Genomic DNA, 27,951 nt, shown 5'->3' with positions numbered 1-27,951 from the left:
CACCCAGGTAGCAGAGGAATTAAAGAGAAAACCACTTGCTGCGTCCCACTGACGCTATGAAACTGTTTATCCCCAGGCAGTGTGAAGGAAGACAGAAAGCAGCAGGTGACGCAGCACATCTGGGAATCCGTCCCGCCCTGCCTGTTTACGTGCGCTGGGTACCGCCTGCATTTCTGGATCACATAAAAGCGGCTGTTCGCCGTGCTTTGAAAAAGGAAAACAGGATGTGACCGCCTCTGGGGAGACCTGAGCCTGGAGGCTGGCTGGCGGGTTTCATCCACAGAGCAGAGCCTGGCACACGAGGTGGCCCGCTGTGGGGTGACGAGCCTCTCCCCTCATTGACCTGGTTCCACTTCCAGAAATTAAGGCAACAATGGCGGTGATTGTTGATGCTCATTATTACCTCCTTGGTTCCTCCCACGCGATCATTCAGAATTCTCCACCCAGCCTGCTGGAAGGAAGCAGGGCTTTTCCTCTACACCGAGTTTGCGGAGGGATGTGCCCAGCAAAATGATATTTTGTAACAACACAATTATAATTAAAAGCTACGCTGATATTCTGATGAGCTTTTGACACATTTGTGAATACTGGCATTGCAGCGCAAGGAGATAAACAAGACACAAAATCCTATTTGGGGATAATATGGCCGGGGTTGTGGGGGGAGGCTGGAGGCAGTTAAATGCAGTCAGCCGAATTCACCCCCGATTTCCCCACCGTCTTCCAGTTCATGAATTTTACAGACTGTCACTTGAACTTTTCTGGCTCTGCAAAATGATCTTGGATTATGCTGCTCTCACCGGAGCCCTTCTGGGCATTTCAGAGTCATGGGGGTGCACATGCTCCATGGGAGCTCTCCTGCCTGGACAGCCATGTCCGCCTGAACCCCATCTCTTTCTGAAGCGCTCAAGGTCTGTCCTTTGAAAAGTCACTAAGCAAAGGGCTGTGTGTGGCAAGCCTAGAGCCGACAGGTGAACCAGGGCCACCTAAAGATTCTAGGTCAGCAGCCAGAAGAGGCATCTTTATCCTGCAGGCACCCAAAGGTGGGCCTTGGGGGTTCAGTAGAGAGGAGTGCACTTGGGAAGAGGGCTCAGCCTGCTGGGTGAGCCTGGGAAGCCAGCAGGTGCCTCAGGGCAGAGATGCACAGGTGGCTTTACGGAGACCTGAGGCCGTGGAGGCTGGGTGACACCAGGAGGCTGGGTGTGCCCTGCACCCTGAGCACACCACCGAGGGGCAGGGCCAGGACTTGCTGTGCTCTGTGTCTGGCACATGGTGGGTGCTGCAGGAAGGAGCGAGCTGTGCCACCTGACCAGAGGGCAGGGGCAGGGGCAGGAGCCCTGGACTCCACTCCTCTGTTCACTTCAGACACTGACATGGTGCTTGTTTGGAGCCACAGCAGGGCCCGCCTCCTGAAGGCAGAGACGGACTCAACACCCACCCTGCCCTGCAGCAGTTCACAGCCTAGGGGGTAATTCAGACAAGACAACACTCAGGTCTGTGGAAAACATGGAAAGGTGAGGAGGAACCTGGGGCGGGACCTAAGGAGCCAACCTCACTCAGCATCAAAGCCGAGGGCATGGCCCGGAAAGACCAGGGAGGCCTGTGGGGAGGGCGGGGGCTTCTGGGAAGGGTGGTGGACACCACGGTGAGGAACTGGGCCTTATCCTGAGGTCAGAGGAGCCCCAGGAGGGGTTGGGCTGTGCAGCTCCCACTGGCTGCTGCTCAACCTGGAAGACACAACAGTGGCCTCGTGGAGTGGACGGCTGGAGGGACAGCCAGGAGGCAGAATGAAAGGGACATGAAACAGCTGCATCCCTCTGGCCAGGAGACCCCTCCTAGGGCGGAGCCCTCAGGATCTCGGTATCTGAGGCCACTGAGGGTGAGATAAGAAACCATTCCTCTGCCCTGTCTCGTGCTCCCCAAGCCACCTGCTGATTCTGGTCTGGCTTCCCAGGCACCTCTGCCTGCAAGACGAGACTTCTGGGCCTGGGGAGTGGCCAGGGTCTGGCTCAAAGGAGCCTACCCGCCTTCTGCTCATTGACAGCAGCCTCCGTGAGCCGGAATAGCTGGGGTTCGCGGGGGAGACACCCACAGCTCTGGATGTGGGCTCGCAGGCTGCCGTGTGTGATGCTGTCCTGTGGGCTCTCGGGGGGTGGTCACCCGGCTGTTTCCCTCGCTGGGTCCTGGGGCCCCGGGACCTGGCTGGTCGGGACGGTGGTTGAGGTCTTGCTGGTTTTGCTAGTACAAAGTCGCCCCCTTGGAGGTGCAGGTACCCGGGCTGTCTGCACACCTTGTCTCCAGGTCACCGGAGCAGTTCTCTGCCCGAGCACAAGGCATGACGGGAAACCCCCAAGGCCTGAAGAGAACGTCTCCAGCTCCACCTCCATGGAGCAGGCAGGGCAGCGACCCCAGTGATGAGTCCAGTGATGGGGGCTTTTTGTAAATGTCTCAAACACACAGACGAGCCCACCAGGCAAAGGCAAACACAGCTAAGCACAAGGCAGAGGAAGGAAGAGTGGCATGGATTTTTCTGCCGGCTTACGCCTGAGTAATACCAGCAGGAAGTCTGGCTCTTACAGGTCACCTGTCCCTGGGGGAGGGGCATCTTTCCTGTTCCTGAGCACACACTGCCACACCCAGGTGCACGCTGAGCCTCCCACAGGCACCCAGGACACCCGCTGTCAAGAGCCAGTAGCCCCCACTCACTCCGTGCTTGGCAGGCTAAGCGCTGTTCTCAATGTCGAACATATAACCCTCACAAACACCCGGCCAGACAACTTCGGCTGCTGTCCCTGTTTCACAGAGAAGATCAAGGCTCAGGCTGGGATCAGAACCCTGCTCCAGGAGCCAGCGTTGTGGTACAGCAGGCTAAGCTGCCACCTGTGACGCCAGCATCCCATAGGAGCGCCGATTCAGGTCCTGGCTGCTCTACTCTGGATCCAGCTCCCTGCCAATGCTCCTAGGAAAGCTGCAGAGGAAGCCCCAAGGACATGGGTCCCTGCACCCACGTGGAAGACGCAGATGGAGTTCCAGTGTCCTGGCTTTGGCCTGGTCCAGCCCTGACCATCATAGCCACTGGGGGAGTGGACTCGTGCATGGATTATCTCTCTCTCTCTGTCTCTCCTTCTCTTTGTAAAACTCTGCTTTTCAAATAAACAAATATATCTTTAAAAATAAATAAATAAATAAAAAGAATCCAGTACCAGCCAAGGCCCAGTCCTCTCTCCCTGCTCTGAATATTTGCCCCTGGAGCTCAAGCAGGAGTCAAGCCCCAAGTCCTAAGGTAACAGAACTAAGAGGGGGAACGCTTTGTCCAGTGATGCTGTTGAGAGGCGGGGGCTGACTCGACTGCAACAGGTCCTGGGGTGGAGCCCCCAAGACCGAGTACCGGCTGCTTTGCAAGGAGAGGGAGGGACCACACAGACAGAGACAGTCCCGGGGCCCCTGTCCCCACCACGTGACGCCTTGGGCCACTGTGGGCCCAGCCAGGAAGTTGTCCTCGCCAGGGGCTGGACTACTGAGGCCCGCCTGGCCCCAGAATGTGAAACAAACAAGTGGCTGCCTGGGGTGCTCCGTTACAGTCTCCCAAGGCTGACCTGGCACACACCCCCCCCTTGCAGATGCCCGCGGCGCTGGGGCTGGTACCTGCTTCAGTGAACTTGTCGGCCATCTCCTGCCGCACGGGCTTGGTGAGGTTGAAGTAGTCGTCGTCCTCGTCCATGCTCTGCAGGAACAGTGGGATGTGCTGGAAGACGATGGCGTGGCGGCACCTCCGCTGCCCGGCGACGCTCAGCTGCTGCTCCAGCCACCGGTCCTGGGCCTGCTTCAGGGCCGGGCACTGGGACGCGTCGAACAGGAACTGGGAGTTGAGGACCAGGAACAGGACGCCCCCGACCCAGAAGCTGAAGTAGTCGTCTCCCCAGGTCTGGCGGAACTCCTCGATGGTCTCGGCCGTGGGGACGTTGCCCACGTCATGGTTGCCGCTGACGAAGACTAGCGGGATGTCTCTGTCCAGTTGCCGGAGCACCCGCTGCAGGTCCCGCGTCTGCTCCTTCCGCCAGGGCATGCCTGCATGAGCGAGGGTGCAGTCAGAGACAGGCAGAGGCTGGTCACACACCTACCCGTGTGAGGTTAGGACCCAGAAGAGCCTAGACACCCACTGGACCAGGCCCACGGAACTGCACGCCATGCACAGCAGGTGGCATTCTGCACCCCACCCACGGTGCAGCAGGGTACCGGGGCTCAACACCGTAACACCAAGCTCCTCTCTCCCGGTGCACCAGACTCAGAACGGAACTGGCTATTTCCACAAAGGGCTGCAAGGTACATGGCACCCAGATGCCTCCTCCTTCCACACTTCCTGGAAGAACGTGTGACAACTTTACTAGATGGATTTTAAAATGAGCCATTCACTTCCACGTCTGTTTTTTTTTTTTTTGACTTCTCTATGCTAATCTGAGCAACAAATATTTATTGAGTGTTGACGATGTATAAGGCACTGATGGAGCCACACAGACCCAAGGTGCTGCTTCTAAGCTGCAGAGGCGGGTGGTTTTGTCAAGTACATTACCGACGCGCACCCATCTGAACCGGACGCCACTGCTGAGCAAAGCAAGGCAGGGCAAAGACACGCTGGCGCTGCCTGAGTCCTCAGGAGTGTGCCAGCGTCAGGCAAAGACAGCACCGAGGGAGGCCAGATAGGGCAGCTGGGCAATGCAGCACGGCACATGGCTGGAACCCCCACGCCCATGATGCAGTGCGCAGAGGACGCTGCCCAGCTACCGTGACTGACGGTCTTCCACTGTGTATTTCAGAGTAGGGAGAAGGGAGGGTGTGAGCTCCCGGCACCAGTGTAACCCCTGACTCGATCAATCGCGCCCTCTGCCCGAGTGGACGTATCACAGCACATCCGGAATAATGCAGTCATCATGCTTTGATTACAGGTGGAAAGCAAGCCCAGAGGTCCTTCAGCAGCAAGTGTGGCCAGGAAAGACCACAGAGCAGAAACACAGGCGTTCAGGGTCTACCCAGCTCCGGCCACACACAGGCTGAGGGGGACAGGAGCTGGCGTAATGCCGGAGAAACCAAGGGAAGACGCAGAAGCGTTTTGGAAAGACCACTTTAAGGACAAGACCATGGGATGGTTTCCTTTACGGCCAAGCTCCCCCCAGGTGCATGGACGCCCCACGTGAATCTGTGACTAACTCGGTTCCTGAGCTGCTCACAGATCCACTCAAACTCGTCTGCAGTGTGTGCTCGCATCTTGTGGCCTGGCCGATCCATGTCAGCAATGCCGTCTTCCCACTGCCCTCCCAGGCCACAGCAGAGACTGGATTGGAAGTGGAGCAGCCAGGACTAGAACCGGTGCCCATATGGGATTGCCGGCACCACAGGCAGAGGATTAACCTACTGTGCCAGATGGAAGTCAGTAGCCAGGAGCTTCATTTGGGTCTCCCACATGGGTGCAGGGGCCCAAGGACTTGGGTCATCTTCTGCTGCCTTCCTAGGCACATTAGCAGGAAACTAAAACAGAAGTGGGGCAGCTAGGACTTGAACCAGCACCCACATGGGATGCTGGAGCTGCAGGCAGTGCCTGTACCTGCTAAGCCACAATGCTGCCCCCCTGCCCCCAGCTCCCTTCTAATGCACTGGGAAAGCAAGTCTCTAACACTTGGGTCCCTACCACCCACACGGGAGCCTGGATGGAGTTCCTGGCTCCCAGATTCAGCCTTGGCCCAGCCCTAGCTGTTGTGGCCATGTGGGGAGTGACCCATGGGATGGAAGATCTCTTTCTCCCTGTCTTCCCCTCTCTCTCTGTCCTACTGCCTTTCAAATAAACAAACAAATCTTAAAAATACAGAAGTGGGAAAGGAACCTTACCCTCCAAAGTGATCTAGGACAAAGATCTTGGAACTCCACCCGGGAACGGGATGCTGTTGTCCACGTCAGGGGTTGGCTGCTTTCCAAGAAATCAAGGACCTCCCCACCATCACCCCAGCAACCTGCTAAAGAGCCCAGTGCCCACGTCCCCCGAATTCTCTTGACCAGACAAGCCTCTCTGCCGCGCCCTTCAAGCTCTTTCTGACCTCTCACATGGCGCAGGGTCTGGGGCTCACTGTGTGTGAGGAGGGGGTGGCGACTCTCACACCTCAGGAGCAGCTGTAGGATGCAGACCTCAGCACTCTCTGAGCTCCAGAACCCAGATCAAGCAAGCCTGCAAGATGCCAGCTGTCTCCCCCCACCTCCTGGAAACCCAAATACAATGAATTCTTCCTTTTTTTTTTTTTTTAAATCAGTGACCCCCGGTGGGCATAAAAACACCACGTCCCTTCAGAAGGAATAAACATGTCCCCTAGGGACGGGAACAATTTCTAGTTAAGAGTGTAGGAGAAAGGGAGTGAACTCTAGCTGACAAAGAGGGGAGTTCAGTGAGGACATCGGTGCTGTGTGTGACACGCTCTCCTCTGTTTCTCACAATCCCTGGAGGGTCAGGTGTCAGTGACAGCTCAGCTCCACCAGAGCTCACAGAGCCTGTGCAGCTTCCCACGGAACAGGCATGGACCGCCGCAAACGCGAGAGGACCCGAAAGCCAGAGCCACACCTCCTGGTACAACGGCGAGGAAATCAGGGGCACCTGGCCAAGGATGTAGTGCCCATGAGGGCAGGGCTGGGCAGGGCTGGGCAGGGCTGGGCAGGGAGGGGAGGGGAGGGGAGACCTAGACCATGAGAAACGACTTGGGACAGGGAAAGGGGAGGACTGCTCTCGGGGAGTCTCCGTGGCGGATGAGAGCATCTACTGAGACAGAGCCCGCGCGATGGCCCGTGCCTGCTGCCCACCGAGGAAGACCCTGGACGGGAACGGCGTTTAAAGCATTTTTTAAAAAAATTATTTATTTATTTGAAAGTCAGAGTTACAGAGAGAGGTAGAGAAAGAGAGACAGGTCTTCCATCCGCTGGTCACTCCCCAATTGGTCGCAACGGTTGGAGCTGCGCCAATCCAAAGCCAGGAGCCAGGAGCTTCTTCTGGGTCTCCCACGTGGGTGCAGGGGCCCAAGGACCTGGGCAATCTTCTACTGCTTTCCCAGGCCATAGCAGAGAGCTGGATGGGAATCGAACCAATGCCCATATGGGATGCCGGTGCTTCAGGCCAGGGTGTTAACCCGCTGTGCCACAGCACCGGCCCCAGCATTTTCTAAAGCTTGAAAATGGTAGTGGATTAATGTGGCGGTGGAGGCGGGCGTTTGGCCTCGTAGCTAAGCCTGTTAAGATGTCTGCTTCCCACATCTGAGTGCCTGCATCTGGCTCTGCTCGATTCCAGCCTCCTGCTAAAGGTGCACCCTGGCAGGAACAGGTGACGGCTCGAATAGGTTCCTGCTACTCACATGAGAGACCTGGATTGAATTCTTAGCTCCCAGCTTTGGCCTGGGCCCAGCCTCACCAGCTACAGGCATTTGGGGCAATAAACCACTGATAGGAGCTCTTTGTCTCTAAAATAAATAATAGTAATAATTATTATTATAATATGATAAAGGCAGGAGGTAAAAGGAATCACCATAAGTAGAAAACATTTATGTTGACTATGAACTTTCCCATGGTGTGGCACCATGAAATGGGCGGTTTATTTCTGCCGGACTCCATTAAGGCTGAGACGATTGTCCTGGTTGTTTCCCAAAGAACCTTCAAAAGACGGCATCTGATAAAATCTCTTACTCTACCAGGATGGCCCACACACACCTTCAGTTGATGAAAGACTCGCACGTCACTCGTAATGGTGAGAGATGGCTTCTCTCCCAGACGCGGAGGGCGGCAAGGGCTGCTCTCATGGCCCTCACTGAACCCTTCCTGGAAGTCCAGCCAGTGCCGTTAGGCAAGGAAAAGAAAGAACAGGCACACAGGTGGGAAGCCAAGAAACAAAATGTCTGTCCTCGGAAGACACGAGTGACTCCATCAGAATCCCAGAATCTGCAAAAAGACAAACAGAAACAAAGCAAGCAAGGTTCCTGGAACTCCTAAGAGAGATTATCCTGGACACGAGGCAGGCATCCAGAAGTCGGCTGTATTTCTGCCTCCAAGCAGTGAAGACCTAGAGGGCAACCTGCAGGAGCTGTCCAGGTGGCAGAAGCGGCAGGGAAGCTGGTGTGCTGGTTACAGGACTGAGGACAGGCCCAGGAACGATTCCTAAACACCTGTGCGACGAAGAGGCTGCTCATCTCATTTACTCACAAGGAGACTGGGAGAAAGTTACTGGCAGAAATCTAAAGCTCTCTTTCAAGACAAAACCTGATGTTTTGGCACCATCAACAGAAGAAAAAAAATAGACAAATGAGACTTCATGGAAATTAAAAACTTTTGTGCACCAAAAGACAACTCTCAACACAGATAAAAGGTAATCTACAGAACGGGAGAAATGTTTGCAAATCGTGTATCTGATAAGGGATCCATCAGAATACACAGAGACTTTCTCAAACGTCACAAGAAAAACAGAAACTCAGAAGTGGGCAAAGGTCTGGAACAACGGTTTCTCCACACAGTGTACCCCGCTTACCAACGTGCACATGCAGAGACTGGCACCCCCAGTGCTTGGGGAACAAGCAAATCAAAACCACGGTGAGCGATCACTTCATGCCCATTTGGGTGGGCGAGGCTAAGGAAGACAGAATGTGACAGGCATTGGGGAGGATGTGCGCTCACTGTCCCTGGGGAGGAGAAACGGCACAGCCACGAAGGACAAGAGTGTGGGTGCTCCTCAGAAGTGCGAGGGGGTCACCATGTGGCCAGCACTTGAGCTTCTGTGATACATGGCAAGAACCAAGGCAGGGTCCCACAGAGGCAGTGCTACACCGGTGTTCCTGACAGCATCGTTTACGGTAACTACAACTTGGAGGCAGCCCAGGGACCCACTGGCAGGTGAACGGCTAAGCAAACCGTGGCACAACCACACGCTGGAAAACTACTTGGGAATCCCGGCACAGGCAACAACAGGGATGAACACTGAAGATGTCACACTCAGTGACACACACCAGTCACAGTGACACAAATACTGTCTGTCCACTTACATGTATACTAAGAGCATATAAATTCATTTTGTATTTGGAACCTGGAGCGGTCAGAAAGTAGAACGGTGGTTGGGATCACAGCTCGGGGCCACCACTGGGGCACAGTGGCTTTAGGCCGCCGTTCATGACACTCGAATGCCTAGCAACAATGTCTGGTTTGTGTAGCAGCTACCCCATGATTCCGATTCGGTTTCCTGCTAATGCTCCTGGGACATCGAAGAGCTTGCATTCCTGCCACCTGCGTGAGAGGCGTGACTGGAGTTCCCACCTCCCAGTTTGGGGCTGGCTGAGTTCCAGCTGTTGTGGGCATTTTGGGAGTGAATTAGTGGATCTCTTTCTCTCTTTCTCTAATTCTGCCTTTCAAAAAAAGCAAATCTTTAAAAAAAAAAATCATAGCACAGTAATGCAAACTCCTTTCAGGGAGAAATTAGGAACTATCAATGTAGACTTGAGTAATTTCATTATATCTAGTACCCTGCAACCCTCCTGATAAGACTTTCGGCTACAGAAACATACACCAGAATGCGAAGCCTGACTATTCTTTGTAGCATTAACTGAAAAGATGCGGAAGTTTGAGCTGGCTTCGATGTTTGTTAACAGGGAGCCGCAGATGCATTCGTATCATGGAAGAATAAGCAAACATCAAAAAGAACAGAGAAAGCCGGCGCCGCAGCTCACTAGGCTAATCCTCCGCCTTGCGGCGCCAGCACACCGGGTTCTAGTCCCAGTCGGGGCGCCAGAATCTGCCCCAGTTGCCCCTCTTCCAGGCCAGCTCTCTGCTGTGGCCAGGGAGTGCAGTGGAGGATGGCCCAAGTGCTTGGGCCCTGCACCCCATGGGAGACCAGGAGAAGCACTTGGCTCCTGCCATCGGATCAGCATGGTGTGCTGGCCACAGCGCGCCTGCTGTGGCGGCCATTGGAGGGTGAACCAACGGCAAAGGAAGACCTTTCTCTCTGTCTCTCTCTCTCACTGTCCACTCTGCCTGTCAAAAACAAACAAACAAACAACAAAAACAAACAAACAAAAAAACAAAAAGAACAGAGAAGAACCAGATCAGGGGATGATGGACACACAGCCAGGCTGTGCTGTTGAGGGCTGGGGAGCTATGTGCCAACAGGAAGCCTCCATAGCTAGAACGCACGGCTGCATGTTGTCATAAACCAGTCGACAAACTGGTATCTTCAGAGACAAAAAAATATCTAAAAATGTGTGGCACCATTGTGACATTTTTGGTTTCCTACAAAGTTTGAAATTTTGTGAGCATACATTACTTTGACAATCAGGAGAGTAATCAAGACATTTAAGAAAAACACAAATGTGCTGAAATTAGATCTGATAAGCATATATAAATGTCATTTGAATGGGGACAAATACAAAACAGAAGACAAGGTCAACACAGAAGCTCAGTAAAGAACTCAGTAAAGAGTAACAAACTCTCAGAGAGAAAAGAAGGGAAAGAGAAGAGAACAACAAGAAAGTTCTTTAAAAACAAAACAAAAAAAAGCCACCCTGGGCACATTCAGTTTACAGAAATGTAGCAAAGACTGTGCCCAGGACGAATTGTGTTCTTTCTAAACACCTGCTTTTCCATCTGTGGCGTTGACACCGGGAAGCCTCCAAGGGCAATGCTAAGAAGTCCCTATTCTTATTTCAAGACCTGAATAGAACCCAACCCCAGAGGAGGAAGGGGCTGCCTTGCCCTCATGTGTCTAGTCTACTATTTCTTACTAAATGGGATGCATGTTTCTCAACCTCTTTTCTCATTATTGCTCCCCTAAAGAGCCTAAAAAATCAGATAACCAATGATGTGCCTTCTGCACGTCTGCTCACTCCGGACTTTCATACACGTGGTCTCCCGTGACCCATGTCTTTCCCTCTGCCGTCTCCAGGGCTCACCTCTGCTGCGGCCTGTGTCAGCGCTCACCCCTTGACTGCTCTGCTCTAAGGACAGACCACCCTGTGCTTATCCCTGCCTCAGCTGATGCACGTCTGGGTTGCTTTTAACCTTTGTGGCTCCTGCAAACGATGCTGCCATGAACACCACATACAAGCTGTGGGATGGAAATGTCTACACCTGGGAGTGAAACTGCTGAGTCACGCTGTCACTCTGAGTCTAGCTGATGGTGGAACTATTGACAGTCTTGCCTTCCCATGTGCCATCTGACGTTCCCGTGAGCAATGGTCGGATCTGCAAAGACCCCACCTCCTGGCAGATCCAAGTTTCTTTTTCTTTTTTGACAGGCAGAGTTAGACAGTTAGACGGAGAGAGAGAGAGACAGAGAGAAAGGTCTTCCTTTGCCGTTGGTTCACCCCACAATGGCCGCTATGGCCGGCATGCTGCGCCGATCCGAAGCCAGGAGCCAGGTGCCTCCTCCTGGTCTCCCATGCGGGTGCAGGGCCCAAGCACTTGGGCCATCCTCCACTGCCCTCCCGGGCCACAGCAGAGAGCTGGACTGGAAGAAGGGCAACCAGGACAGAATCCGGCGCCCCAACTGGGACTAGAACCCGGGGTGCCAGCGCCGCAGGTGGAGGATTAGCTAAGTATGGAGGATTAGCCAAGTGCGCCGTGGCGCTGGCCAGATGCTATTTTTTCTTTAACGAGCCTCTCGTTGGGTGTAGCATGGTATCTCACAGTGGTTTTCGTCTGCATTTACCTAGTGACCAGCGATGGTGCAGATCTTTCATGTGCTTATTGGCAATTTATGTGTCTTTGCAGAAATGTCCATTCAAGTCCTTTGTCCCTTTTTAAGCTGGATTATTTGCCTTTTCATTATTGAGCTGTAAGAGTTCTTTATGCACCATGGTATCAGGCCTTATCAGCCACAGGATTTTCAAGCAATTGCTTTCACTTTGTGGATTGTCTTCCCACATTTTTGATAATGTCCTTTGCAGTAACAAAGTTTTTCAAGTTTCATAAAGTCCAATGTAGCCATTTTTCTTTTGTCATTTGTGTTTTTAACATCTAAGAAAACCAATCAAGTGCAAGGTCATAGTGATTTACGCCTATGTTTTCTTCTAAGAGTTTTAGTTCTAGGTCTTATTTGGTCTGTGCTACATCTTTTTTTTTTTTTTTTTTTTTTTTTTTTTTTACAGGCAGAGTGGACAGTGAGAGAGAGAGACAGAGAGAAAGGTCTTCCTTTGCCGTTGGTTCACCCTTCAATGGCCGCCGCGGCCGGCGTGCTGCGGCTGGCGCACTGCGCTGATCCAATGGCAGGAGCCAGGTGCTTCTCCTGGTCTCCCATGGGGTGCAGGGCCCAAGCACTTGGACCATCCTCCACTGCACTCCCAGGCCACAGCAGAGAGCTGGCCTGGAAGAAGGGCAACCGGGACAGAATCAGGTGCCCCGACTGGGACTAGAACCTGGTGTGCAGGTGCCGCAAGGCGGAGGATTAGCCTAGTGAGCCGCGGCACCGGCCTTGTGCTACATCTTTGAGTTGATTTTTATGTAAGGCATGCGGTAAGGGTCCAGATTTGGTCTTTGTGTGTGATGTCCCGCTGTCCCCGCACCATTCACTGGGGAGGTAACTGGGCGTGAATGCGCAGGTTTACGTCTGGACTCTCACTTGGGTTCCAGGGGTCACTGTGCCTGTGCTCACACTGCCAGCACACTGTCTTCAACACTGCAGCTTTGTAGTAGGTTCTAGATCAAAAGGTGTGCGCCCCTCAACGTGGCTGCTGCTTTGCAAGGTTGTTCATTTCCACAGGGATTCTGGGGTCAGCTGGTGGTGACCGTGGGAGGGAGGAGAGCTAAGACGCAGCTCCACAAAGCTCACGAGCTCTCTAGGGGAGGGAAGCTCTTCCAGAACCAGTGACTGTCGGAAGGCAAATCACAAGGTCATTGAGATCTCCTGACGTGGTGCTGGTCCTGAGCACTGGAGAGACGTTCCCTCTGGCTGGAGGAAGGCGGTGAGGGTGTCGGGTCGGGCGTGGCACTCAAACCCGGGCACAGCATTGCTGGAACCGCTCCACCCGTCTCCATCCCCCGAACGTGACACTGATTCAGACCAGCATTCCGTGCTCACCTGAGCCGCTGCCGACAGCTGAGCAGCCAGCCTCCCAGCCGCCACTCCAGCCTCTTCCGAGTCTCCCTCGCACTACAGCCGCTGTGTAATTCCTAAGCCACCAATCCGATCAGCAGGTCCCACCTCCCACGAGAACCCATGCATGGCTTCACCACGGCCGTCAGGGCCCTGCCTGAATGCTTCAGCTTCCTGTCCTCACCAACCCTCTTCCCACTGCCTACAGGCCCCCCGCCCCACGCTATGCTACGTGTCCTCGGAGCCTCCTCGGAGCCATCCTCCCGTTCTTGAGGAAAGCCCCATCCTTAGCAGCACACACACCTGCCCAGAGCAAAGTTTATCGTTCCCAGCACCCTGAGATTCTGGGACGGGAGCAGAAGTGGGATGTGTACCCTCAGGGCTGTGCAGTGCTGGGCAGTGAGGGGCAGCGGGCCAGGGAGGCAGTGAGGATGTGGAGCCCTGTTCTGAGAGGTGAGCCATGTCCGGAAGACTGTATCTTCACGAGGAATCCCTGGCCCGAGAGGCAGATGGGATGCTGGAGAGGCAGAGGGATCCTAGGGCTTCCGGCACGGAGGTGGTGAAGACTGGAATGGGACTGTGATGCTGGGAGGGAGAAGAAGGGATACCACAGAAACACACGCGCTTCTGTGCATCCGAATCAGAGAAGTCGGGGGAGGGAAACACGTAAATGAGAACACGTCACTGTCTGAGCTTGTTACTTCTGGCCGAGCTCTTCCAGGAATTCCCTTCCCCAGAGCGGTCATCGCGTTTGCATCTGTCTTCTTCCGAGTTCAGCCTGGTGCTGCTGTAAGGTGTGTGCACACTGCAAGGGAAGCCAGAGCTGCTGGCACCTGGGACACCTGGGACACCTGAGACTTGGCCTGAGGCTGCTCACACACGGTGCAAGGCCCTGGTCGAGGGAGCGCCAGGACAGGTGTGTGCAGCGCCGCCCTGGTCCTGGTGAGCTCCTGCCATGGAAGGCAGGGGCGCGGCGCTTCTGTTTACACCTGCTGAGTGTCACAGGGGCAAAAAAGGCTTATTTACAAGGAACTGCCTCTTTTTTTTTTTTTGACTATCCGATTCCATTTTATAGCCTGACCTCTCGCACTGTTGGCTCTGCTCTTGGACCCCATGTGGGATTTTAAATACACAACATCATGGTAAGTTCTTAGGCGTTTCACAGTTAAGCTCCCAATGTAGCCACTGCTCTTTCAAAGCCAGAGGCAAAAATCTATGCAGCCTCAGTCAATGCAGGGCTAGAAGAATGGACGTTATCACCTGTCAGGTAGACACGGACTCAAAACACACCTGCTACCCCACTGTGGGCCCACCCACACCCTGAAGGCATCAGCCTCGCTTTCAAGGAGCCCTAGCTCTACAGAGGGGCCCAGGACGGGAATGGGTGAAGAACTATGTGACGGGGCACTGGGTGCCCTTGCAGCTCGGGGGGGGGGGGGCGACTGACCCCACGGGAAGAGTTCCAGAGCTTTCCTGGAGGAAAGCAGCCAGGGCTCTGGGAGATGGAGGCCCCGCTGACGAGAGGCCAGGATAGAGAGGAGGGAGCAGTGGGGTGAGGGCGAAGAGGGAAGAGAGATTGGGATGCCTTTCGGGAAGTGGGGCAATGAGGAGTGAACTGGTATCAGAATAACGAAGAGAAATCGGGTTTCTGAGTGCCGGCGTGCACCAGGCCCTGAGCTACGTGCTTTACATGAGAGACTTTACGCGCCTATGTGAGAGACTGAACGGTGCAAATGAAAACACAGGTTGAAGACTGCATTCTTCTCTCTCTCTCTCTCATTGTATAACTCTGCCTGTCAAAAATAAAAATAAAAAAAAAAGACTGCATTCAAGGTCAGAGTACAAATGGATTTTAACCCACCTGAAGTTGCCAGATTACAAAATGAGATGTCTAGAGGTCAGTGTTGTGGCGTGGCAGATAAAGTCGCCACTTGAGGCATGGGTATCCTATACGGGCATCGGTTTGAGTCCTGGCTGCTCTACTTCCAATCCACCTCCCGGCCCATGGCCTGGGAAAAGCCAAAGATGACCCAAGTGTTTGGGCCCCTGCTACCCACGTGCGAGCCCAGGATGAAGTTCCTAGCTCCTGGCTTCAACTTTACATAGCCTCAGCTGCTACGGCCATTTAGGGAGTGAACCAGCAGGTGGAAGCGTGAGCTCACTCTCTCTCCGTCTCTCTCCTCACCCCTGCAACTCTTTCAAATAAAAAAATCTTTATAAAAGGATGTCCAGTAATGTCAGATGAAGGGTCATTTCTAGTTATATCCCCTGTAATACTTCAATTCCCACACTTAAATTCTTTTATATATTTATCTTCATTTTTGTTTGAAAGGCAGAGAAGCAGAGAAAGAGACAAGCAGAGATCTTCCATCTGCTGGGTCACTCTCCAAACACATGCAACAGCCAGGGCTGGGTCAGTCTGGGTCTCCCACGTGCGTAGCAAGGACCCAGTCACTTGAGCCATCAACTGCTGCCTCCAAGGGTGTTCCACCGGCAGAGAGCTGGACAGGAAGTGGAGAAGCTGGAACTGGAACCAGTGACTCCACTATGCAGGCATCCCAGGCTGCAACTTCACCACTGTACCAAATGCCCGCCCCTGCGTCCCTGTATTTTTATTGACTCAATGTGTGAACCCTAAACTCAGGTTTCGTCAGCATTAACCCGGCCTGACTGCAGAGCTAGTGTTCTCAGCTGCGAATGGGGCAGGGTGCACCAGTCCCCACCAGCACCAACACACACAGGACGCACACGACTGCAGGTCTCTCCCTGTGTTTCTACGTTGAGATGCAAGACCGTGACTGCAGTCCGGTCCTTGAAACCTTTTTCCTGCTGTGTTAAGCATCACAACACCAGCAATCACAAAGTGTTGACACTACAATTAGCTGGTGAGGACATGGGAAGCAGGTGCCACCTTGCACAGCTGTCTGGGGTGCACACAGTCGCCCTTATTTAAAGTTGGAAGTACACATGCTCTTGGATGCAACATGTTAACATCTCAGAATTACCCCAACGGTATGTACAAACCAACAAACAAGGCTGCTAAGAGACCGTGGCCTGTCTGTCAGAGTGTGCCTGAGCCGGGAGCAGGATGGGCAGTGAGGTGCGGTGTGTTAAGGAGGTCCCTATTCTCAGATCTGTGCAAGTGCTGATGCTGCTTTCGCATGGCCTTGGGAGTGAACTCCTGCTCCCTGGGCCCCTGGCTCAATAAGAGCAGCAGGCCCACGAAAATCTCATCCCAAAGGGCCTAGGCGCACCCTGATGGGAGACTGGGGAAATAACTTAGGGACAACTGCATCATTCACACCACGGCATGCAGCTGTAAGAGATCAAGACACGTTGTTGGTGTGAAGAGGAAAAAGCCGGACCGCAGAGTGCACGCCGCGTACCACCATCTAAACTTTACATCCACGTTCACATATGCATCATGCGCAGCTTAGCAGCAGGGACGCGTCCCGAGAACCGCATCTTCAGGAGACTTCACCGCTAGGGGAACACTGCAGAGAGCGGTCCCGCAAACTTCCAGCGGGGAGCGGGATCACCAGCACAGCTTCTTGATGCAGTCGAGCGACACGGGGACAGAGCTGTCTGGGCTGCCGCCAGCACGAGACAGCACAACACTGCACAGAAAGCCGTCAGGAGGGGCACACGCCAAAACACTGATGGAAAAAGTACACGAGCGTGAAGACACAAACCCCTAATGGTCCTGGATTACCACTACCACGGACTGCATGCTATACACAACCATGCGTGCCACAAGGATTACGTGCTACACATGATCATGTGTGCTACACCAAGGATTACATGCTACACGTGATCATGTGTGCTACACCAAGGATTACATGCTACACACAACAGCATGTGCCATGAGGATTACATGCTACACACAACATGTGTCACACCAAGTTATGTGCTACACACAACCACGTGTGCCACAAGGATTACATGCTACACGTGATCATGTGTGCTACACCAAGGATTACATGCTACATACAACAGCATGTTCCACGAGGATTACATGCTACATAAAACATGTGCCACACAAAGTTACATGCTACACACAACCACGTGTGCCACAAGGATTACATGCTACACATGATCATGTGTGCTACACCAAGGATTACATGCTACACGTGATCATGTGTGCTACACCAAGGATTACATGCTACACACAACAGCATGTGCCATGAGGATTACATGCTACATACAACATGTGCCACACAAAGTTACATGCTACACACAACCACGTGTGCCACAAGGATTACATGCTACACACAACAGCATGTGCCACGAGGATTACATGCTACATACAACATGTGCCACACAAAGTTACATGCTACACACCACGTGTGCCACAAGGATTACATGCTACACACAACAGCATGTGCCACGAGGATTACATGCTACATACAACATGTGCCACACCAAGTTACATGCTACACACAACAGCGTGTGCCACAAGAATTACTACACACAATCCTGTGTGCTACACCAAGGGTTACGTGCTACATACAACACACCAAGTTACATGTTACACAAACCATGTGTGCCACAAGGATTACGTGCTACACATGATCATGTGTGCTACACCAAGGATTACATGCTACACACAACATGTGCCACACCAAGTTACATGCTACACATGACCACGTGTGCCACAAGGATTACATGCTACACACAACAGCATGTGTCATGAGGATTACATGCTACATACAACATGTGCCACACCAAGTTACATGCTACAACCACGTGTGCCACAAGGATTACATGCTACACACAACAGCATGTGCCACAAGGATTACATGCTATATACAACATGTGCCACACCAAGTTACATGCTACAACCATGTGTGCCACAAGAATTACTACACACAATCCTGTGTGCTACACCAAGGGTTATGTGCTACATACAACACACCAAGTTACATGCTACACAAACCATGCGTGCCACAAGGATTACGTGCTACACACGATCATGTGTGCTACACCAAGGATTACATGCTACACACAACGTGCCACACCAAGTTACATGTTACACACATGCACGTGTGCCACAAGGATTACATGCTACATACAATGGTGTATGTTACACCAAGACATGTTACACACATGCACGTGTGCATGCTAAACCAGAGCTTACGTGCTGTAAATATCTGCATGGGCCACACAGGCACTCGATGGGCAGTGCACTAGGTTTGCTCACACAGCACTGCCGCAGACGTGTGAGTAACGTGTCTCTAGGTGCAGGAACCCAATACCATGTCACTGTCCTTGTTGACAGAAACCACCTTACACGTAGCTGCCTGTGAGTGCAGGGTCTCTACACAGAGGGGGTGCTTCAAAAAGCTCGTGCAAAGTGTGTGTTATGAACAAACTAAGCACGGGTGTTTATGCGCCTGAATCAACTTTCAATCTTTTAATTCCATCTCCCCAGGATCTGAGGTTCCCCTGTGTGTACGGATGCTGGCCCTGGAAGGGCGACTCCCACGCTGAGGCACGGGGCTGGGCGGGGACTTCACACCTTCTAGGGTGACTTGGGAATGTGGCTCCAGGTAAACAAATTTTTTTTTTTGACAGGCAGAGTTAGTGAGAGAGAGAAAGGAATTCCCTCCGTTGGTTTACCCCCCAAATGGCTGCTACGGCCGGCACTGCGTTGATCCGAAGCCAGGAGCCAGGTACTTCCTCCTGGTCTCCCATGCGGGTGCAGGGCCCACGCACTTGGGCCATCCTCCACTGCCTTCCGGGGCCACAGCAGAGAGCTGGACTGGAAGAGGAGCAACCAGGACAGAACCGGAGCCCCAACCGGGACTAGAACCGGGGTGCCAGCACCGCAGGCAGAGGATTAGCCTAGCGAGCTGTGGCGCCGGCAGGTAAACAAACATTTTAAAAATTATGAAAATAAAATGTCAGAGGAAAATAGGCAACTATGCTTAGAAGTGTATCTGGGAGGGGCCGGCAGTGTGGTGCGGTGGGTTAAGTCACTGTCTGCAATGCCGGCACCCCATGTGGGCGCCAGTTTGAGTCCTGGCTGCTCCACTTCCCACTCAGCTCCCTGCTAACAGCTGGGAAGAGAAGCAGAGGATGGCTCAAAGTGCTTGGGCCCCTTCACCCATGTGGGGGACCCAGAAAAAAAAAAAGAGAAATACATCTGGGAAAGACATACAAGAAAGTGGCTACTGTATCCAGGAGGGAAACTGGCACCCAAGGGTGGGGTAAAGACTCCCTCACCACTGTCTGCCCATGTATAGGATTTGACTCCCCACCACTCCACCCCACATGCACCTTGCACCCAGATATAACTGCATGTGAGAGATATAACACACACGGCACATGGTGCACACACACACACGTGTACGTCTTTATGAGACCCTCACCAGAAATGAACAGAACTGGCTGACTTCACGGAGCTCTGGACAAGCCAGATGTCTTGGCAGGGCTCAGGGTGTCTGTGGGAAGGGCTCTGTTTTCTTCCCAGGGGGACAGCACCCCAAAGAGCTCCATCAGAGCAGCCCGAGGCAGGGCATTCCTCACCTTGGCACCGTGCAGAGTACCTAAGGACCTACGGATCCTTGTCTGAATTTGCCTTAGCGGTTCTGAAATCATGCACCCGCGGGTGGCTTGGCTCCAGCTGCCAGCAAGCCCCTCCCAGAGAGGTTCTGCTCCTGCACGTGCCATGCTTTCTCTGGGGTGTGGTCTTAGCTAAAAAAAAAAAATGCGTTTTCTTGTACCATTGACACTAACAAGATTTCTGACTTTATATATGCTGTGGGCAAAGCTCAGTGTGCAACCCGACATAATTAAGCAAAATTACATTCTGTTGTCAGGATAGAAATCTCATGCCTGGTTCATTTTCCCCGCCGCTGAACCCCTGGCATGGTGGATCAGCAATGAGCCACGTTGGAGTGTACTTGGCCTGGCTACCACTAGGATGTTGCTACCACACTTAGCAGGAAACGGTCAGACCAGGATGGAGGAGGTGAACTTGGCCATGAAGCTCTGCTCGGGATTTTAATACACTGTAATTTATCGATTGAGGTGAGCCCAGGTGGGTTACTGCATTTCCAAGAACACAGGTGTCCACCTCACTGCTGTTCTCCGCCCCCGCCCCAGGTGAGGACTGAAGGGAAAACAACCACTATGCATCATGGGGCGCGCAGCTCAGCCAGCAGCAAGTCAGCCAATGGCGCAGAGACTTGGCGCTGACCTGCCAACCACGACGCATCGCACTAATGCACATTTGCCTTTCCCCTCTGGGTGAGAAGCAAAGAAGCCACTGTGCAGCAGTGAGGAACATGAAGCTCTTCGTGGGAAAGACAGCGAGCCCGTGCGCTCTCATTCCCTTCTAACCAGCCCCGCCGCAGCCAGCGGCACGCAAAGGTGGCCAGCTTCCGCCGGCAAACTGCGGTGAACACAGCCCTCCACCTCCGAAACCATCACAATGCTTCCTCTCCCCCATGGAGGCTGTCTAAATAACAGACACCGCACATAGATTTCAATGGCGCTAGGAACGCATCTGCCCTGCTAGGAGGAAGTTGTTGTTTTTTCAACAAGAACAAGCAGACCAATGTTCTCTGCGGTGCACAGACAGGGAATCAGACCCTGCTAATCCCTACTCCCTGTAGGGAGCGAATTCCAACGAGAAGTGATGAGGACACACTCCACTACGGCTGGCTGGGGGATGTGAATGAAACAGGAGCGCATGGGTAGTGAGCAGAGGGACAGCCAGTCGGGCGACGGGACAGATCACTAGTGGAGGCTCCTGCTCATTGTGCGGACAGAGCGTGGACTTCCCGTGGGCACAGAGGGTGGACATCCCGGCTCAGCGCCAGCAGCAGTGAAAGGAACGCTACAATCCATACAGCCCTCGAGTAAGCAGACTCTCGGAGCAGTCGCTTGCAAACCAAGTGCAGGGCAGGCCAATGAATGAGTTTGCGAGGGGGAAGATTCCCATCGGCAAGACTGCGGGGTCTGGTGCTTCCCCACTGCACGGGCCCCTTGGCCACTTCTTTCCGTCTGTGATTCCAGACACTGGCTTCCCCAGTGCTGTGCAGCGAGCAGTGCACTCCGGCAGCGTCTTCCTTGCACAAGGAAGCTGTGCAGTGGGGAGGGGTGGGCGGGTGTGGTCTAATGTGGGATTGGCCAAGTGCAGAAATTAACAGGGAGACACTGGAATAGATACACAACACCCATCTCTCACCCCTGCCCATGCTAATTTCAATTGTGGGTTATCAGCAGGGCACACTCTGAATCCCTCCTCACCAGCCCCCCACTTTCCAAGAAGAGCAGCAGGGTCAGCGTCTTCTTCACCCAGTGGCCACCCAACTTCTACACACGTGCACATCCATGCACAAGCCATGCACACACATGTATAATCACACATGTGGACACACATGCACGTGTGCAACACAAAACACATGCCCGTGGGCACAGAGGCACACATACATGTGCACAGCCACACACATACATAGCACATGTGCACACCCACCCATGCACACACATGCGCACACACATCGCCACTCCTCTGTTCTCAGAGCCTCTCCTCTAACAGACCAGGGACGCAGCACTGAGCAATGAAAAGTGTAGCGTCTTCACTTTCAGCCATCTGTGAAGTTGTCCTGGGTGGGAGGATGCGCCTAGTGAGAGCTGAGTCATGTCTCCCCCCAGGACTGTCTACCGCAGTCCTAACTCCCGGGACCTCAGGACGCGAGTGTGCTTCGGAACAGGGTCTCTAGAGAGGGAATTAATTTAAAGTGCGGCCGTTAGGCATGCTGACGAGAAGCGATGAGGACGCGCTCGGAGGGGAGCCCATGTGAAGATGGACAGCACGAGCTGAGGGGAGGCCTTGGAGGAAACCAACCTGCCCGCACCAGACCTCAGACTTCCGTCCCCACAGTTACTGCCCAGTTGGGGGCCTCTGCTGCACAGCCCTATGGGAAATGCAGCAGGCACGGCCAGATCAGCTGTGCGCCCTCAGCTGAAGCCGCCGGATGCTCTGCTCTGGAGAAGGGATGCGCTCTGGAAAGTTCCGCCAGCCATTGGGGGTGTGTGTGTGCCAGCCATGGTGTGTGTGTCTGTGCGTGTACCAGCCATGGTGTGCGTGTGTGTGTGTGTGTGTGCCAGTCACGGGTGTGTGTGCCAGCCACGGGTGTGTGTGTGCGCGTGCGAGATGGGTTTGCAGCGAGCTGCTTTCTGCCTGATGGCTTCCACCCTTGCCTCCTCCTCTAGCACCAGCTCAGCCCCTCAGGAAAGGCCACCCCACCCACCCACCGGCCCCCACTGCTCCCTCCCTCACCCCTGTGTCCGGCCCAACGCCCGGGCCTGGAGACTCACCTCCTCAGTGATCACCCACCCTCTAGCCATCGCCTCCCTGCTGCCATCCCAACCCACACCGAGGCCGTTTATTGGAGAACCCTTGATGTGTATGAACCAGTCCCGGCCCCAGGCTCCTCCTAGGGCCCCCTCCAGGGCAGAGAGGTGCGCAGGAAGGTGGTGCTTTCGGGAGGAGCCACAGGCACCTTCTGTGTTCTCAGTGGCGGGGAGCTCGCCAGAGACCCTCCAGCCTGCTGAGACCCTCCCTGTCTCCCCGGGCCCTCCCCAGGGAGCTCAGCCCTTGTCCTCTGCTTCAGTTCCTCCCAAACTGGACCCATCCCTCCTGTGCCCACTGGACTGGGCTGCTTCTCCCCTGCTTAGAATCCACTGCCTGGAGGACGGCACTGACCTCCTGCCAGGCCCTCCCCTCCAGACACTCTACGCACGCACAGCCGCCCACACGAGCTGTGTAGACCGTGTCACCTGTCTGTGCCCACCTCTGCCCCGATCACAAGCCATGCAAGCCTTCATCAACTTCTTCATCTTATTGAACCCCACAGCACCCACAGAGGGTGCCACGGCGGCCTCATGGCATCTCATGCGGGAGACCCTGTCTGAAGAACCTGCCCGTTGACAAACGTGCATTGTTCGTGACCAGTTCTGCAACCCAACAGCAGGTCTCCGCTTCCCAGCCTGAGTGCCCGTGCCACTCTGCAGGAGCGTGGAGGGCGTCCTGCGTTTACTCATCTCCAGCCCCACGAGCACACAATTCAGGACAGGGTGTTTAATGGGAGGGACCTGTATGACTTCCCAGCCAAAGCACAAATCCAGGTCTCTGTTATTTCCTTTTCATGCCATGCTTTTGGGGTTCATAGTGTCAATTCCATCGTCCCATTACAGCCACCTGCAGAGGAGCCAACCAAGTAAGTGCAGTCATGGGGAGAGGGGCTGGCGCAACCGACTCTGAGCTGAGCTGCACAGGGCTCAAGGCTCAGCCCTGCAGGAGTGGCCTGGGAACCGGCCTGTCCACAGGGTCTACCGGTGGAGTGCTCACCTGTCCAGGCACCGAGGTGAGCACATGTCACCTATGTCATCTCGACAACTGCCTGTTCCTACAACACTGCCTCCCACTTAACCACGCGCTCACTAACTTCTGCAGGCATGGAGAAGGAATAATACGTTTGTTGTCTCTCTTTTCAAAGAGGGGAAGAAAGAGCAAGACAATGATGCTCTGTGTTCAGGGTGAGGTGCCCAGGGTCGCATCTTCTACCCACGAAGCTCAGGACGTGCACACCAAGGATCACACTGGTGCGGTCAGGGGAAGGACACCCCCTACCCCGCCCCACTCTAAGGCTGTCCCAGCAGCAGGCGCCGAGGGACCATGCAGTAAGCCATGAGCTAAGAGCAAACGACCCTCTGGGCTTCACAGGGTGCAGAGTTTGACCCTTGGGGATGCTTGGTACAATCGAATGCGCATCCCATACCAGGGAGTTTCAGCCACTGTTGAAGTGTTTGCTTAGTATGTGTCCCACTGGCACTCCCACCTGTGGCAACAGGGAAACCAGCAGCACCGAAGCCATCCACTCTACCCCAAGGTCACGAGAGCCGTGGGGGAGACCCTGGATGTCGAAGCTGCTTCTACTTGGGCACCGCAGGCTGATGGAGTCATGGCCGTTCCTCAAACAGGAACCTGACACCGCAGTTTCTGAATTCATCAGAACTCTGCACCTGATCTGGGCTCACTAGCCTGCAAAGGCTGATGCTTTGTAATACAGCATCCAGCAGCACTAGAAGGGCAGGCAGGCACCAGGAGCAGGTAAGTGCACTCTCCGGCAAGAGCCGGCTTCCCCTCGCAAGTGCACGGTGTGCACAAGTCTGTTCCTCAACCGTGGGGTGCGGCCTTGTGTGCTGGTCAGGGCTCAGGCCCCTCCGTCCCCCCCGACCCCAGTTAACACACAACACAGATGAGTGTGCTATTTCAACCACACAGGAGCTACAACTGAGCCTCCCTCCGTGACTGCACTATTTTCTCTCCTGGCAAATTAGTCCAGGTTTCTGTTACTGTTGCCAGACATTGTATCTTTCTTCCCTTTCCAAAATCGCCCTTATCAGCTGGTACGGAAACCTACCCGCTATTTACACCCATGGGTAGCAAGGACCATGAGGGAATTTAACATACTGGGGGAGAGAAGCACATTATGTGGAGTAATAAGTATATCACATGCATTTGATTAGAGGGTCGGTAAAGACAGAATTACGCGGTTATCTGTTTGTTACATTAACAGGAGGGAAGGCACTGGGTTAGGGGACTTAGGATAGTGCGTCCCTTGGCACAAAGCAGCAGGAGAGAAGAGGAAGGGGTCCTTAGGTCAGGTCCATCCTTCAGGCCCCCAAGAGAGAGGGAAGTCAGCCAGTGAGGTTTGGCCAAGGGAGGTAAATAACTCCCCTGGGTGGGTTGGAAACTCATTCTGTGAGGATAAATAGCTAGGCACGCTGTCACTCTTGGAGCTCTTACTGCGTGCCATGCACCGAGACGAGTACTTGACCTGAAGTACTGCACCCTGAACAGCCTGCTGTATACTACAAGATGGCTCCTGGTATGTTAACAAGCAACACCACATCAAAGGAAGTCAAACATCCCGGTCTTGTGGATTTGGTGGCACAGGAGGTCAAGTTCACGGGGACCTGAGGCAGAGGACAGGGAGTGAGGACCTGGGGGAGGGTCTGGGTAGAACGGACACTGGTGTCTCGGAGCTCAGAGTATCTCAGCACACGTGTGCCTGTGTCTGCCCGCAAGGACCCCTCCCCTGGGAACACAGAGGTATCTGCACTTCCTCCTCTCACCCCCAGCTGCCTGTCCCCATCTGCACCGCATGGAGGTCGGACACAGAGCCCAGCGGTGAGAGGTGTGAAGCACCAATCACACACCATGAGTGTTTTAGGGAAACCTGACCTGACTTCCAGCTCAGGGCACCAGGAGCTCACGTGTGCCTCCTAGCCCTGGCACAGCCACACCAAAATGGTGCAGACAGCTCCAGGTGCCCAGCTGGGACCCGAGCCTGGGATATTACAAGGGTAAAGGTTAGAGCAAGAAGACTGGCCTACACGTCACTGTAACTTGACCGGCTTAAAAATCCATCGTTCGGTGCACTCAGTTTTGCTGACTCAGGAAAAAGAATTAACAAGAGAATCTCCCAGACGACACTCTGAGTTTGTGCTGTTTATTAATCAGCGTATTGGATAAAGACGTGGAATCAGAATTATCTTGTCATGTTGCTGGCAGTGCAGAGTGAGGAAAACGGCGTCTGGAGTAGCAGTGAGAGCGTGACTGTCTGTCTTTCATAAAGCTGTTAGGCAGAAATGACTCAGAGGAAACACAAGGGTAATTCTGTCTGCTGAGACCGCGAGAGCTGGAAGCCATCTTCAAATCCTATCAGAGGCTTCCGGTGAGTGACAGCACAGAGAGTTTTGCTGCTCTCCCCGTCCCACCCCAGAGGCAGGCCCCTCCCAAGGACAGCACTGGGAAGAGAGGGGCAGGCAGGATTTTGAAGCTAGAAACAGATGGGCGTCGGCTGGCGCCGCGGCTCACTAGGCTAATCCTCCGCCTAGCGGCGCCGGCACACCGGGTTCTAGTCCCGGTTGGGGCGCCGGATTCTGTCCCGGTTGCCCCTCTTCCAGGCCAGCCCTCTGCTGTGGCCCGGGAGTGCAGTGGAGGATGGCCCAGGTGCTTGGGCCCTGCACCCCATGGGAGACCAGGAAAAGCACCTGGCTCCTGGCTCCTGCCATCGGATCAGCGCGGTGCGCCGGCCGCAGCGCGCCGGCCGCGGCGGCCATTGGAGGGTGAACCAACGGCAAAGGAAGACCTTTCTCTCTGTCTCTCTCTCTCACTGTCCACTCTGCCTGTCAAAAAAAAAAAAAAAAAAAAAAAGAAACAGATGGGCGAGTGGTGATGGGCTTGGAACTAGTCAACGGGCAATGAGAAAGGTTACGCAGCACCCGGGCTGGTGTAGCCACTGTGGAAAACTTCCCCGTGGTATTCACCGAAGGTAAACCCACGATTCCTGAAGACCCAGGGGTTCCACCTCGGGACATGTCCAAGGACACCAGGACGCAGGTCTAGCCAGAGCCACGAACGGAACGTGCACAGCTGCCTTACTCAAACGAGTCCTGAAACAGAAGAAGAGAGGCCCACCCACTGGCTCAGCAGACAGAATGCCACACAGCAAGGACAAAGAACGAACCACAGATCGCGCCGGCTGAGCCTAGGACGGTACAGGCTGTAGGGCTCCATTTCGGCGGCGGCCAAGGTCAGGCACGAGCAGGCAGCGGTGAGGGACAGGCTGCTGCCAGGGCAGGGCAGGGGCTCCAGGGAGCTTCTGGGTCGTGGCAGTGGTGAAGGGTGGATTCACCCCATCAAGTTCTTCACTTCAAATGGATCCCATTTTACCATTTAGGTTAATTCTCAACTTAAAAAAAATTTAAAAAAATGAATGAAAAGGGGAAAAGACTACTTGGTATTGCAGAGGTGTCCCAAGTGTCCAGGCATTCGTGGTTACTGCCAGGCCTGAAATGCGAGTCGAAGGCACCAGGACAGCGTGCAACTGCTGGAAGCCGTTCTCGCCCAGCAGATGGGGGGCTGGAACCTCTGTGCAGGGCTAACAGAGGGCACCTGAGAGCCAGCACCCTCTGTGGGAGTCGGGGTACGGGGTCCCTCGGTGAAGCAAAGGGTGAATGAGACCCCGAATTTCAGGACACAGAGCCTCCCCCCGTTTGGCTTCCAGAGCCTGCGGGATAATGGGAACCAACAAGAAAAGACCTAACTCGCCAGCATTTGCAAGCAGGGAGCCTAGGCAGCAGGGCTGAGAGCCCAGGCAGATGCCCCCTCCCCTGGAACGAGATCCCGGGCATGAGCCCCCTCCCCTCGGCCACAGATGAGCTCCTTCACGTGGCAGCCGAGGCTGTCGGGCCCCTGAGGGAAGGAAAGCCTCTCCCAGGAAGCCCGGATGCTGACACCAAAATGGGGATACGCAGGGGCTGTGTGGGGAGCAGAGGACACCGTCGTTAACGGGCTCAGAGAGGGCGGAGATGCGGCATCCATCACACGAGTACAGGATGCCGCATTTAAAAGGAGTAATGACCGATAAAGCGCTTGGAAATTCCAGCTGCAGCGCAGAACAGAAACCCCAGTGGAAGGTTCAGAAGATAAAACTCAGGGATGGTTTCACACAGCAGCGAGCAGGAAACAGGAGGGAGGGAAGACGATGTTTGAAGAGGAGGAGTACCAGAGTCCACACACACACAGACAATACACACACACACACATAGGCACACACATACCTGCACACACCCAGATACACACTTTCACACTCACATACACCCACACACATTCTCACATTCATACACATTCACACAGGCACACACAATACACACTGGCACACTTATACACACACAAACAATACACACAGGCACACACGTACCTTCACACACCCAGATACACACTCTCACACTCACATACACCCACGTTCTCACATTCACACATGCACACACAACACACA

The 27,951-nt window shown here is 54.1% G+C and overlaps 1 protein-coding gene across 3 annotated transcripts in view; it reads right to left on the bottom strand.

The window, feature by feature from the left end:
- Positions 1–27,951, bottom strand: part of CPPED1 (calcineurin like phosphoesterase domain containing 1) — a 131,982-nt gene that overhangs the window by 42,173 nt on the left and 61,858 nt on the right. For all 3 annotated transcript variants that reach the window (XM_017342463.3, XM_070064988.1, XM_070064989.1), the window contains exon 3: positions 3,643–4,065. In XM_017342463.3, the coding sequence (XP_017197952.2) occupies positions 3,643–4,065 (423 nt within the window). The remainder of the gene's footprint in view (positions 1–3,642; positions 4,066–27,951) is intronic.

The sequence above is a fragment of the Oryctolagus cuniculus genome, chromosome 19, assembly GCF_964237555.1.
Source record: "Oryctolagus cuniculus chromosome 19, mOryCun1.1, whole genome shotgun sequence".
In the NCBI taxonomy this organism is placed as follows: domain Eukaryota; kingdom Metazoa; phylum Chordata; class Mammalia; order Lagomorpha; family Leporidae; genus Oryctolagus; species Oryctolagus cuniculus.
This window is presented reverse-complemented; position numbering and strand designations above follow the sequence as displayed.